Genomic DNA, 15,159 nt, shown 5'->3' with positions numbered 1-15,159 from the left:
CGTGGGACCTTCCAGAGCTAGCCCGCTGGATGACTTTAGGGAGCATCAAGCCCTTCTCTGGCGCGTGGCCAAGAACTTGAGGCTTGAGGTGCAGGAGATAGCAGAGCAGGAGAACACCCTCTTCAATGTCCGCTCGGCCTCTATGCCTGCCCGGGTCGCCTTGCCCGTACATGATTGGGTCCTCAAGATAGCCAAGACCCTGTGGCAAACCCCCTCCTCCATCCCTCCCACCTCGAAACAGGCCAAGAAAAAGTACTTCATGCCAGCCAAAGGTTTCAGTGGGCAACGAGAAGGACAAGCAGGTTCCCACCTCCTCGACTCCCAAAAACAAAGAGGCCAAAACGCTCTGTTTATTTGGGAGAAAAATGTATTCAACCACCAGCTTGCAATTCCGGGTGGCGGACCATCGGGCCCTGCTAGGCCGGGACAGTCTTAAGAAGTTCAAGGAATCCCTCCCTCAGCATCTGGCCCAAAGTTTGGCACCCTGGTGCAGGAAGGTACTGTGGTGGCCAGATGTTCCCTGCAGATGGCATGGAACTCGGCGGCAAGGGTGGTTTCATGAGTGGTGGTCATGCAACACAGCTCCTGGCTTCAAACAGCGGGCCTCTCCCTGGAGATGCAGGCCTCGATCCAGGACCTCCCCTTTGATGGATTTGGTCTGTTCTCTGATCAAACAGACGCCAGACTGCACAGGTTGAAGGACACCAGGGCTACCCTTCGTTCATTGGGCATGCACACGCCACAATCAGCCAGGAAGCTCTTCTGGCCACCACTGCTGCCAAGAACCTGGCAACCCTGTCAGGGATCTACAAGGAGAAGGGAAGCTAGTTTTAGTCTTCATCTCCCTCCTTCCTCCTGCTCGCCAGCCCAGCCTGGGCCCGCCAAACACCCAGGGGCCCAGAAACAATCTTTTTGAGAGTGTGCCTGAAAGCGACGCCCCAGTCATTCAACCGGATCCTACCCACCTTTTCCTCAACCGCCTCTCTCCCTACCACTCGGCCTGGTCGCCAGTTATGTCGGACTACTGGGTCCTGGACATAATAGGTCAGGGCTATACCCTACAATGCTTGGCCACCCCTTTTTACCACCCACCCACTTTCCCATCCCTCTTCAGGGACTCTTCTCATGAGCAACTCCTCATTCAGGAGGTCGAGAAGCTCCTGGACTCGGGGGCTTTGGAGGTAGTTCCTCAGGACATTTAAGGAAGAGGATCCTACTCCAGTTACTTCCTAATCCCGAAGACCTAATCTGAAGACCCATCCTGCGGGCCTCAACAAGTCTCTCAATAAGTTGATGTTCCATATGGCCTCCCTGGCCTCCATCATTCTTTCCCTGGATCCTGGAGACTGGTACACCGCTCTCAACTTAAAGGACACTTATTTTCATGTCTCCATATTCTCAGGACACAGGCGTTCCCTGCGTTTCATAGTGGCCAAGCACCACTTCCAGTTCATGGCACTATCCTTTGGCCTGTCCTTGGCCCCAGGATGTTCACAAAATGCATGGCGCCAGTAATGGTTTACCTGAGATGTTGAGGGGTCCAGATCTTCCCGTATCTCGACAACTGACTCATCAAGGGCAGGTCTGCACCAGATCGAGGCTCTGTTACACCTGCTCTGCAGTCCATCTGGAACGATGTGGGCCTGTTAATAAACACATGTGACAAAGTTCCTCCTCTATCTTGGTGGGTCCTGCGCTTATTGGTGGATTTTCTTGCCGCAGAGATTCACCATGTGGGTTGGGGAACAGCCCAGAGACCTTCCCCTCTGGAAGAACCCACAGTCCAGGTCAATTGGGAGGTTTGGGGGGAACCCGGACCCGCCCTCTACTCCGAGTTCCAGCCCAGGGCCCTGTGGACTGCAACTGTCTATAGTGCCTCCTGTAACAGCTGCATGACAGCTACAACTCCCTGGGCTACTTTCCCATGGCCTCCTCCAAACACCTTCCTTAGTCTCACCACAGGACCTTCCTCCTGGTGTCTGATAACGCTTGTGCTCCTCAGTCCTCCAGCAGCACACCCTCTCACTCTCCGCTCCTTGCGCCTCTTGCTCCCAGCTCCTCACACTCCCACCACAAACTGAAGTGAGCTCCTTTTAAAACCCAGGTGTCCTAATTAGCCTGCCTGTCTTAACTGATTCTAGCAGGTTCCTGATTACTCTAGTGCAGCCCCTGCTCTGGTCACTCAGGGAACAGAAAACTACTCATCTAGTGATCAGTATATTTGCCCTCTACCAGAATCCTGTACCCCACTGGTCTGGGTCTGTCACACACAGAGAAGTCCACGTTAACGCCAGTTGAACGCATAGAGTTTATCGGAGCAGTTCTCAACTTCACATGGACCAGCACCTTCCTTCCGGAAGCAAGTTTTCAGGCCATGTCGGACTTCATCACCCACTTAAAGAGCCATCCGCTCACCATGGCCCATGCTTGCCTGAGACTGATTGGTTACATGGCCATGTGCACGTACTTAGTCAGCCATACCCGACTTCATCTGCAGCATCTGCAGGCATGGTTGGCCTCAGTCTATATCCCCAGCAGGCATGCCCTGGACCGAGGTGGTCATGGTACCAAGCCATGTTCTCTCATCCTTGGACTGGTGGCTGGATCCCTAGTCGCTGCAGGGGTTCCCTTCGTGACCCTGTCTCCGTCGCTCACTCTGGTCTCGGACGTGTCAGACCTGGGCTGAGGAGCCCACCTGGGCAAGCTCAATGCCCAGCGCCGCTGGCTACAAAACAATCTAGCCCTTCATACCAACATCAGGGAGTTCAGAACAGTTCACCTGGCCTGCCAGGTGTTCTTGCCCCACCTGGAAGGTAAGGTAGTGCAGGTCCTGATAGACAATACAGCCGCAATGTGTTACATCAACTGGCAGGGTGGCACCAGGTCTTGGGCCCTTAATCAGGAGGCACTCAGCCTCTGGGACTTTTGTGTGCAGCATGCCATTCATCTGGTAACCACCCACCTGCCTGAAATCAGGAATATCCTGGCGGATCACCTCAGCAGGATCTTCTCGTCTCGCCACAAATGGTCGCTTCATCCGGAGGTGGTCAGCCTCATCTTCCGCAGGTGGGGGACTCCCCAGTTGGATCTGTTTGCATCCAGGCAGAACAGAAAATGCCTCGTGTTCTGTTCTCTGCAGGGTAGGGACAGACGCCTTCCTGATTCCGTGGTCAGGAGCGCTGATGTATGCCTTCCTGCCGGTACTGTTGATCCACAAGGTATTGCTAAGGTGAATCAAGACAAAGCGTCTGTTATCCTCATAGCTTCAGTGTGGCCTTGTCAACATTGGTTCGGCATGCTGCATGCAGCCACCCCACTGCAGCTACCTCTTCGGCTGGACCTGCTGTCCCAGAGCCACGGCAACCTGCTGCACCTGAACCTGGTGTCGCTGCACTTAACGGCCTGGCTGTTGCATGGCTGAGTATGGACAAACAGAAGTGCTTCTCTGGCATACAACAGGTCCTGCTGGGCAGCAGGAAACCTTCCACCAGGGCTATCTATGTGGCAAAGTGGAAGCGGTTCACATATTGGGCCTTGGACCGACACATTTGTGGAAGAGCTGCAGGATGTCCTGGACTATTTACTGCACCTTAAGTTCCAGGGCCTGTCACTATCTTTGATCAAGCTACACCTGGCGGCCATTTTACCATTCCACCCTCCATTTCAAGGCCGGTCGATCTTTGCCCATCCCATGACGGCGCGGTTTCTGAAAGGTCTGGAGCACCTTTACCCGCACGTCTAGGACCCAATCTCCGCTTGGGACCTGAATCTTGTGCAGTCGAGGCTCATGGGTCCCCCCTTCGAACCCTTGGCTTCCTGCTCCCTCGTGCTTCTCTCCTGAAGGGTCTCCTTCTTGGTCTCTGTAACTTCGGCCCATAGGAGCTGCCCTATACGGCCTTCTATAAGGATAAGGTCCAACTGCGTCCACACCCGGCTTTTCTGTCCAAGGTCATCTGGTCAAGACATTTACTTACCAGTCCTTCATCCAAAGCCTCATGCGACGGATGAGGAATGCAGACTGCATACCCTAGACATCAGACAGGTGCTGGCCTTCTACATTGGTAGAACGAAGCCATTCCATAACTCAATGCAGTTTTTCCTTGCTGATTTGCTGACAGAATGAAAGGTTGCCCAGTGTCAGCCCAGAGAATCTTGTCTTGGATCACGGCCTGCATCCTCTACTGCTATCAGGTGGCAAAGGTGCCCCTGCCGGCAATCATGACGGCTTATTCAACTACGGCACAGGCGACAGCAGCCTTCCTAGCGCAGGTGCTGGTCCATGACATCTGTTGGGCCACCACCTGATCGTCCATCCACACGTTCGCATCACACTATGCGCTGACCCAGCAGGCTCGAGACGATGCTTGTTTTGGCAGAGCTGTGCTGCAAGACTGTGAACTCAGAGACCACCTCCATTGATTCTGCTTATGAGTCACCTAGAATGGAATCGACATGAACGAGCACTCCAAGAAGGAAAAACGGTTACCTACCTTTTGTAACTGTTGTTCTTCGAGATGTTGCTCATGTTCATTCCATTACCCATCCTCCTGCCCCTCTGTCGGAGTTGTCGGCAAGAAAGAACTGAGAGGGTGTAGGGCCGGCAGCATCTGATATACCGCGGCATAAGTACAGCACTCCAAAGTATCAGAGGGGTAGCCGTGTTAGTCTGAATCTGTAAAAAGCAACAGAGGGTCCTGTGGCACCTTTGAGACTAACAGAAGTACTGGGAGCATAAGCTTTCGTGGGTAAGAACCTCACTTCTTCAGGTACTTGCATCTGAAGAAGTGAGGTTCTTACCCACGAAAGCTTATGCTCCCAGTACTTCTGTTAGTCTCAAAGGTGCCACAGGACCCTCTGTTGCTTTTTAGCACTCCAAAGGGTGCCACAACTGGTCCTATGGGTACCGCTAAGGCAAAAATCTCCCAACGGCTGCTCACGTGGGCTCACGTGAATGGAAAGGAAATGAGCAACACATCTCAAAGAATGTTATGAAAGGTAAGTAACGGTTTTATATATTTTTCTATGTGTGATTTCTATTCTACATGCATAACGTTGCATTAATTATTACATACTAGTATTTAAAGTATTCAGATGCTGATACCCATGAACGTGGCTTTCTTGATATCTGGCACAACAAAATTTCAGTGTGCAAGCACACTAGAAGTCATAGTGCTCAGCTGATGACAATTAGGTTTAGTTACAGAGAGAAGAGCAATGTAAATTAATTACCCTCTCTGAACAGAAGTATCAAGCTGCTGAGAGATATGTTCAGGTACTTAGATTATACCAAGTACAAAGAATAACATAATACTTCATTATTTAGTAGCCAATCCACTTTTTCTATATCTTCTGTAGTGCAGAATATGTGAAGAGACTTAAGTCCTTGTCCATGTTGATAAAGTTGATGTAGTTTGACTTCATTCGGCACATAAAGTGATATGGGAAGTCTATCAGGAGGAGCATCCGAGTAATCAAACCATCTAGAAATAATAGAGGCCTCTGAATTTCTCACAAACAAATCCATCTGAGAGAGCCTTCAGAACCACTATGAAGATGTTCAAAACCCTCCCAGGCACCGCAGCGGAAGGCAAACTGTAACCACCAATGGCAACAGAATGATTGCTGGTAGAACGTGACAAAAATCCAGACACAACCATTTAGTCTTGAGAAGCTCCACCAAGTTGAAATCATCCACACTGCTTTAGTTGTGAAAAATTCCAAAGGGACTAGGATACATTCTAAATTGAAGGACACCTATTTGCAGATCTCATTTTAAGTTGTCCCTGCAGTATGAGTTGGATACAAACCTAACTGAAATTTTCCACCAAACCAGTGGTAGACAAAGTGATCTTACAGCCAAGCTGCCATCACCCTTTCAAGAAATTATTTGCAGAAAGCACAGTTTGCAATTGCTCAATAGCTTGTGAAATAGCTTGTCACAGGAGTTTAATGATTTCTGCAAGAGGAGTTGTAAATATCCTCATTGGAGAAAGCCCCGATTTCTAAAGATAGGTTTTTCCATTCTTAGTTCAGTAATGATCCAGATTAGAAATACATTCATGGGGAAGTTATTTACAACAAGCCAAAAGTCCAAAGTTCTAGTTTAATATTTCAGGCATTACTATGGTTACTGAATAACTTGTACAAGGTTGACTTGTTCTAATTCATATGAGTTTATAGAGTTTGATGCACAAGTAGTACAAGCAATTTTACAGGAAGAAATATCCATTAATTATGAAAATATTTTCTTAAAAATAAGTCTATCAATTGTTCTTCTGTATTCAATTCTCATTTTCCTTATTACCTCAGTTTTCATCATTCTAGTACCTTCTTAAGGCATTTCCATACTATAATACTATTCTGTAATGTTGCTTATTTACCATTTCTCTTTATGTATCCCATTCTGTCTTTGTACCATCAGTTATGAAAATTTAGTAAACGTTAAGAACAAATAAAATTAGTTATATCATGAGTGTGATAGTTTTAACCTTGTGATTCCAGTTAGGTGTTTGTTTTACATCCTGAACAAATAATAAAAACGTCATTGCACCATTCTACACAAGAGCTAAAGTATTCAACAACTTATTTCCTTTTTTTGGTAGATCATGTTTCAGTTTCACTAATATTAACCTTTGGAGAGAAAAAGACTATCTTTTTTGCATCGGCTACATATCCTTTCTATGACTGTGAAGAAGCAATGAATCTTTCTGAAAATCTGCCGTGAGTATTTTATCTTCTTAACATGAGTTGTTGCATTATGCTGTATGTGTTCAGGTAACTGAACTGTTTACTTAAGGCAGCTGAATCCTTCTATAGTAAACCATCTGGCACAGTCAGCATTCCCTGATAAGTCTGTTGGCATCCAACTTGCAGAACGAACTCTCAAACTATAGACTCAGACATCTAAATTATCTGATTTGCAAGCACAAACTTGACCTACCTGGGAGTCTAGGGCTTTCAGACCTCACAGATTCAGGCCCAAAGTTCCTATGATCCATATTATGGCTTTTTCATGCATGCTGCTGTTCAGGAGAAGCAAGTTACCAGACTAGGTTCTTTAATTATTCTCACTATGAAATTGTGAACTCAACATAGTAAGGATTTTGTAGCAAATTGTTCTACTTTGTATGACTAAAAATGGAGTTTGTTTTACTTTTATTTTTTGACAATGAAATTGGAATGTTTAGGACCAAAACAAAAAAAAAAATTTTGTCATGACCCATCACATTATATTTGTAGATGCTATTCCTGTGCAAGCAGTAGATGGAATTGCCAGTGGGACTGGAAGAAACATATCTGTGAAGACTCGTCTTCGGAAGAGGATGTGATTAAACAAAATATGGTAAAATTTTTAAATTAGAATAAACTGGTTTTATTTGAACACTTACATATTTTCTTTAGCATTGCTTCCAGATCAGTTGGTTGGACTCAAGTTTTAATAAAAATCAGGATTCTAAAGTTAACTTCAGATTTTTTTTTTTTGTGACTTTAAGTGGGGGTGGGAATGTAGAGGTGTGATAGAATAATTTCTTAGGGGATATTTTTGTTCATTTTACTGTTTTGCTTTAATGGGAGGAATAAGATTTCAGGGCTGGGAAAGATAATCATCTACAGCTTTGGCATATGCTGTAGTCATTTTTAGTATGTCTAATTTGAAAGGGTATAATCAAATCTGTCACTTTATTTTAAGCATGGAGTTCTTCAGAACAAGAATGCCATTGTCCAAAGGCTGTTGAGATTTGTTGTGATGGAAGATTTTTATTTTAAATGTTTATCACCCTAGGAGGAAGATTGCCCACAGTTTCTAAATCCCAACCCTCCAATAATACCAATGGAGTTCCCAACAATAGTTCATTTTGAAGGAAAGAATCTAAACAATTATCAGGTAAATGAATTAATTCCAAGTAGTCATTTGACTTGCAGTTTAATTTCAGAGTTCATCCTAAATTCCTAAGACAATGGTATGTGTTTCCTCTAGGTAATGTTACTGCTTTCAAACCCCTCCCATTTAAAATGTGTGTGTAACTATTAATTATTGTAGGCTGCCCATAAACGAGAAACCCTTGCACTGCCAGGATGCATTTTTTTTTTCTCTGTACTTGCTTTCAGAAATCAAGGGTCAGCTCCTGACCTCACTGAAGTCAATAGCAAAGCTCATATTGTCTTCAGTGAAGTTAGAATTTCATCTTGAGCATTTAAATTGTATTAATAAGTAAGGCTGTCAGCTATTTGCAGTTAACTCAAGAAATTAATGCAAAACAAATTAACTAGATTAAAACATTAGACACGATTAATCACAGTTTTAATACTGTTAAATACTAATAGAATACCAATTTAAATTTATTATAAATATTTTTGGATGTTTTTCTACATTTTCAAATATATTGATATCAGTTACAACACAGAATACAATGTATACAGTGCTCACTATATTATTTTTATTACAAATATTTGCAGTGTAAAAAAGTTAGAAGAAATAGTATTTTTAATTCCCCTCAGATAAGTACTGTAGTGCAACCTCTTTATTGTGAAAGTGCAATTTACAAATGTAGCATTTATTTTACATAACTGCACTCCTAAAACAAAACAATGTAAAACTTTAGAGCCTACAAGTCCACTCAGTCCTACTTCTTGTTCAGCCAATCGCTAAGAGAAAAAGTTTGTTTACATTTACGGGAGAGAATGCTGACGGCTTCTTATTTACAGTATCACCTGAAAGTGAGAACAGGCGTTCGCATGGCACTGTTGTAAATATCTTGTAACGCTGGCTATGTGCCAGGTATGCCAAACTTTTGTACGCTCCTTTATGCTCTTTCTTAATCTTTTTTACAGTGCAAATATTTGTAATAAAAAATAATAATTAGGTCTGTCAATTGCAATTAATGCATACAATTAACTCAAAACAAATTAACATATATTTTTAATGAGCGTTAATCATGCACCAGGGCGCCATGCTCAGGGAGGCTACACGGTGTGCCTCTGGGGAAGGGGTGCCTCTCCTCCCGCTGCCCTGCTCCACAGCAGCTCCCGTCTGTTCCCCCTGCCTCTCCTCCCCAAATGGATCCACTCCTGGCCAAGTTGTTCCGGACTGGGAGCCTGCCTCCTGCGCAGAATGCGGATGGGAGGGCTGATGTCGGGGTGTCCCCCTGCCCATGTAAGAGGTCACTGCTGAGATGGGGTCAGGGAACAGGGGGAGCCTGTCTGCTGCTGGCTCAGGCGTGAGTGCTGCTGACAGCAGCTGCTGCTGGCTGAAAAAGCGTTCAGGCTCCCAAGTGCTCTACTTAAAGAGACAGTGTGCCCCCAACACACACACACTCTCTCCCACTTCCCTCCCCACACACACTTCCCCCAACACCACAAATATTTAAATAAATGGTATTCTATTATTGATTCAGGGTGATGAAAACTGCAATTAATTATGTCTATTTTTTGATCTCGTGATAAATCGTGTTTTTTTTAATTGTTTGACAGCCCTATTAAGAAGGAAAAAAAAAACCGAACAAATTTATTTTGCCTCAAGAATATCTGTATTACATTATTAATGAGCAAGCTTAACAATTGTTATGCAAGAGGAGACCGTGACTCTTTCACTGAGGATACCCATCCTGGGGAGGGAACCCCAGTTACTAGGAAAAGCCAGATTATAGTAATGGGGGATTTGAGTATTAATAATATAGATAGTTGGATTTATGATGACTAGGAGAACTACATGGTAAATTGCCTGGTGAGTACTAAGGTTGCAGATCTCATGAGACATCTAGACAGATTTATGTGCAATGCCTGGGGAGGAGGAGCTGGTGGTTGTGGTACCTGTAGGTACCAATGCCATAGGGAAAGGTAGGAGAGATGTCCTGGAGACCAAATATATGCTACTAAGTAAGAGATTGAAGTCCAGGATCTCCATGGTAGAATTCTCTGAAATGATCCCAGTTCCACACACAGGGCCAGTAAGAGAGGTAGAACTGCAGGGTCTCAATGCGTGGATGAGAGGATGGTTTAGGGGGACAGGTTTAAGTTTATTAGGAGCTGGTGGACCTTTTGGGAGAGGAGGAGTGTATATAGATGGGCTCCACCTAAGCCAAAATGCAACCAGACTGCTTTAAAATTAAAACATTTATAGAGGATTTTTTAAACTAGGGCCAGGGGAAAGCCTCATAATGACACTATATAAATCCATAGTTCGGCCATACTTTGAATATTGTGTGCAGTTCTGTTCACCCATCTCATTTCTAATATTGGTATTAGAAAAAGTGCAGAGAAGGGCAACAAAAATGATGAGGGGTATGGAACAGCTTCCACGTGAGGAGAGATTAACAAGACTGGGACTGTTCAGCGTAGAAAAGAGGCAACTAAGGGATGGGGGGACATAATTGAGGTCTATAAAAACATGAATAGTGTGGAGAAAGTGAATAGGGAAATGTTATTTACCTCTTTATATAACAGAAGAATCTAGACTTTTAAATTGTGCACTGATTATATTTGTGTGTACTGATTTATAACTCTATATGTAAATGGTCTTGGAATATAAATATGTGCCCCAAGCATCCATTTGGCTAGTAATTTGAAAGTGCTAGTACTATAAAAGTTAAGCCCAAAGGTTAAGCAAGGGCCAAAAATAGCAGTGATCCTAAAGGTGGCTGGCATTATTTATTCCTACCGAGTGAAGTAGGAATGAAGCTGGATGAAGGAGAAACTTTATTCACTAAAAGTTCAGTTACTAAATAGGGACCATATTCTACTGTGATCTTGGCGTAAACCTCCCATTGATGTCAGGATGGATCATGGGTAGTGTGTGATCCTAGTTTTGTAGACATGGCCCACAGATGATAATTTGGCCACTTGTGCAGAATGAGTTTGATACCTCTGCCATAGGGGGTGCCTGGAATGATGAAAATTTCAGTGTGGGGGATCTGGCAGCTACCAGAACTTTTTAAACCTTTTTCTTGTTGGTTAGTACCCCAATGGATATCCATTATATTTCTCCTGGCTTGCCTATTTGAGGTCTCTCTGCAGTGACAAATGACAGGTCCCCCAAGGGTGAAGGAAGTTTTCCCTTTTTTGTGGTATTCATCATAGTGAGGTACTCATCATAGTGAGTTTTAATATCTCCATTAAAACAAGAATGGAAGAGAGGTGCATTCAGAAGAGGGATGAAGATTTGGGATCTCTTTAGTTCTTATGGCTGATGCCTGTTTATCTCCCAGTGAGTGAGGAGAGAGGATAGTTTTGAAAATGCTATTCATGATTGTTGTAATAGGCTGGGAATGGATGAATCACACCCCATAAGATTTCTAGTTTGGATTCTTATCTATACCAGAAAAGTTCTTGACCTGGGGACAAATGCTTCTCACTAAATGGAGCTCCTGGTGGAGGAGTTTGTTCAAGAGCAAACAATGGATCTTTAGGTTGCTTTAAATAGGGGAAACTGCTGTTTTTCTGTCTCTCCCTTTGAAAAAATTCAGTAGGATGTTAAAGTAAATCCAAGCTATTACAGTACTTCAGGGGAAAACTGCTACCAGAACAAGCAGCTGACAGAGGCACTGAATTGGGAGTTGAATGCTGGTCAGTTGTTTTACTTTTAAATTCTAAGAGAAAATTTAATCTGTGAAAACCTGCCTGGCTTTTGAGGACTCAATGTGAAGAACTGAAGTCCCAGCCTTCAAGGTGTGCTAAATAGCCCTCACATACGGTTCAATTTGTTTTTCCACATCGGAATCTTGGATACAAGATTCTCCTATCTTTATGTGCCATCCTCTGCTATAAACAAGTATATGTAAAGCACTGGTCAGTGTATGTTGTCCTATGTGCCCAATTCACAGAGGATTCGAGTCTCTGATAAACAACCAAGCTGCCTGAGGACTACCTCAAACTGGAGAGATGCATTTTAGTTCTGGAGGTGCCTAGTTCAAGTCCTTTGTGTCAACCAAGATAGCAGTCTTTGCACATATGTAAATACGCACCCTTTCCTGGGTTGTTCTATCTGGAATGTGAGAGGCTGAAATACAGCTTCAGCAACGTTATTTGAAGATTATTGAAAAAATTATTCTAGTATAAAGTGGAGATGAGTAAGGAAAAAGTCAGGCAATATTCCTTCAGAAAGAAGACCTCTGACAAAATTTAGAAATTGGATGATTATAAAAACCTCGTACAACTTGGAGTGAGGCAATCCTTTGTGTGTGTTGGGACTGGGGGAGTGTTGAATGGTGTCTGAGATGAAAGGGTGGTTTTTAGAGCTAGTCAGGAAATTTTTGCTTTCCTCAAAATTTCCTGTAGTGAAATATTTGAGGAAATATTTTTGAGTTGGAATATTCTTCAGAAGATTCTGGTGCAATTTGTTTTTGTTTTTTGTTAAAAAAATACAGTCAGTGAAAAGCAGACACTTTTAATGAAAATTCATTTTGTCAAAAATCCAATTTTCCATTAAAAAACCCAGTTTTAACAGAAAAATTTAGACCACCCTAGAGGCCTTGTCTTCATGGCTTTGGTGTTTAAATGCATTGGTCAGGGCACCTTGTTTTTAGTTTCTGTAAATAAATCTAGTTAGCTATAATGAAGACATTTTGACATATTCAGCAGTGAAGTCCTGGGACATTCTCCTGCCCACTGCCTTTATTTATTTATTTAAAGCTTCAGGAGAAGCCTTTTTGGAGCTTGGTAGCCCATTTTCCTCCCTTGGTATCCCGTAAGATCTTGTTATCTGGAGGAAAAGGTCCTTCTCCCTTAATAATATTATAATACTCTTGGGACTTGCAGTGGAGGGCCTTGCCTCCTGTGTCTGTCCTCATGCCCAGCTCTTCCATGAATCTTTTGGTGGATGAAAGACTATCCTCTCCCCATTTTTGCATGGATAAAGGACAACAGGAAGAGAAAACCATTGCTGCCTCTTGCTACTGCTATTAATTACATAAGCCTTGTGGCCCCCAGGGAGAGCTATCACTCCTGCTTTTGAGCCACAACTACATATAAAACAAATTTGGGCATCTCTCAGGCCTCAAATTATATAGATGGCAGCAGCTAGAGAAGGTGGTTTACCTACCCTTGCAACAGGACTGGAGAGTTGAGTAACACAAAATCTTATTAAAACATAGGGAAGCATCCATCTTGCCATGTACCTCTGGGAGCAGAGCCTCCTCCCAGTGCATCATGAAGATCCTGAGTTAAAGGAGGAGCAGGCCATTGAATAAGGTCTCAAAGTTCTCCAAAGGCATCAAAAGTAAGGGCGGGCCACTCCCTGCTGAAGCAAAGGGGGTAGTGAAACTTTCTGGTTTCACACAAAGCTAGGAAAGGTTGGCTCCAGCTTCACTTGGAACTCTCAGGTCAGGTTCATGTAGTCCCATGATCACCGTGCAGACGGAACCTGCCTGCTTTGGTTCATAAAACTCCCATGAGCCTAGAGAATGGGATTCACACAGCTTTGTTCACAACACAGCTAATGTGGGAAGGCATATGCTAGATAACTTTTAACTTTGTTCTTACCTGCTAAAAATGAGTGCTAGACAATCTCCTACTTTATTTGTGCTGCTCTGAAGCTTGGCCTTAAATGGATGTTGGAGCAAGTAACAGATGATGTTAACACCGTCTTTAGCTTTTGTTTTCAGGTGATGATTTAATTGGTTAGCTTTTGACATCTGATCTTATCCCTATCAGTACTGAACAGTATAATGCTTATTTACTTTTTATTAAACTCAAAAAATTCTGTACTGTAAAAATTCTAAGCTGAACATTTCTCTTATATAGGGTAGATCTTTTAAGATTGGAAATGACCAGTTTGAATTTGAGGCTCCTGTTGACAAATCAGATGGAACTTTCTCATTCCAAAGCAAAGAGGTAAATGTTAAAAAAAAATGTTTGTTTTAAAAAATATACAACATTTTTTGTCCTGTTGTAATACAGGATATGTGAGCGTGTGGCTGGCCCTCAAAGGAGATAAACCCTAATTACAGAGCTGTAATGGAGATTCTTCTCCTCCTCCCAAAGGCAAAAGCCTACAGCTTTTGGAATCGTAGTTCCTTAATTCCCTAGTCTTTTTTTTTCTTCCTGATAGCCTTGATTTCAGCAGTTATGCAGCTCATACATTCATCAAACTATGCCTGTGGAAACTCTGGGCCATATCTTTTTGATTCAGACTGATTGAATATTGGACTAAGAGACAGGACTCCTGAGTTCTTCCCTGCCACTGACTCATTGACCATTCACTGGAATCAGTTGTTGGGTGCCTTTTCAGAAAAGAGAAAATTTATACAAAGATCTATTATTCTGTTTACCAGTTACAAATTAGGTTTATAGATTTTATCCTGCTCAGGATAAAGCCTGAGTAAATAAGCTTGAAGGCCTACTATCTCACCTCACAAGATTTTTGTTGTTGAGAGTTGATTAATGTCTATGCAACTGTTGCATTGATTTATATAAGTGTTTTCTTCTTTGTCTCCCCCACTTTTTGAGGCCTCATATTATGGCCATCTTCTTTTAAATACAAGAAATATGTGTTTCAGAGCCTCTGAATGCTAATCCTTGTTTAGCCAGAGTGTATGTGTAGTTAGGGAGAGGGAGGGTGCTACACTGCTGAAGAAACATCAGACCTTTCCTTAGCAAATTGAGCGATTATGCTATATTGTCAGGAATAATACATCCTGCTGGTTTGGGAAGGAAGAGTTTAGTAAGTCTAGAGCTGGCAATTTCAAGCAGTTACTGAAACTCTCTAAATACAATATGCTAGCTACTTGGATACTTACCACTAAATATAAATCAGATTATGAAAATTGATAATCCAATGTAAATTCAGTACTGTTCTCCATTGACCCTTCTAGGTTCTGATTGCTATGGATTAAATTCATTACCAAAAGTTTCCCTGAATACATTTGGTGAAGAACAGAAACAGAGCATAGATTTGAAATGTTTTAGATGCTTTCTGAATCCTCATAGATCAGGTTATTAAGAATTATGGGGCACAAAAATTAACCTTCCAGAATTAAAATAAGCAGATGCAAATGTCTTCCTGTGTCATCTTTTCCAGTTTTCCTATGGCGCAAATGAAACTCTACCACTTAATCTGTTCATTAAAACAGATAAGGTCAAGATTGACAGTAAACTCATGGGTAAGTATGAATTATGGGACTCGGGGTGTGAAATTATAGTAAATTGAGATTTATTCCCATAATA

The 15,159-nt window shown here is 43.0% G+C and overlaps 1 protein-coding gene across 1 annotated transcript in view; it reads left to right on the top strand.

Moving 5' to 3' along the window:
* The window catches only part of PLXNB2 (plexin B2), a 337,927-nt gene that overhangs the window by 265,083 nt on the left and 57,685 nt on the right, over window positions 1-15,159 (top strand). The window contains exons 10-14 of the mRNA XM_054022660.1: window positions 6,603-6,720; window positions 7,240-7,342; window positions 7,784-7,885; window positions 13,738-13,827; window positions 15,014-15,095. Of these exons, the coding sequence (XP_053878635.1) occupies window positions 6,603-6,720; window positions 7,240-7,342; window positions 7,784-7,885; window positions 13,738-13,827; window positions 15,014-15,095 (495 nt within the window). The remainder of the gene's footprint in view (window positions 1-6,602; window positions 6,721-7,239; window positions 7,343-7,783; window positions 7,886-13,737; window positions 13,828-15,013; window positions 15,096-15,159) is intronic.

The sequence above is a fragment of the Malaclemys terrapin genome, chromosome 1, assembly GCF_027887155.1.
Source record: "Malaclemys terrapin pileata isolate rMalTer1 chromosome 1, rMalTer1.hap1, whole genome shotgun sequence".
Classification (NCBI taxonomy): Eukaryota; Metazoa; Chordata; order Testudines; family Emydidae; genus Malaclemys; species Malaclemys terrapin.
This window is presented reverse-complemented; position numbering and strand designations above follow the sequence as displayed.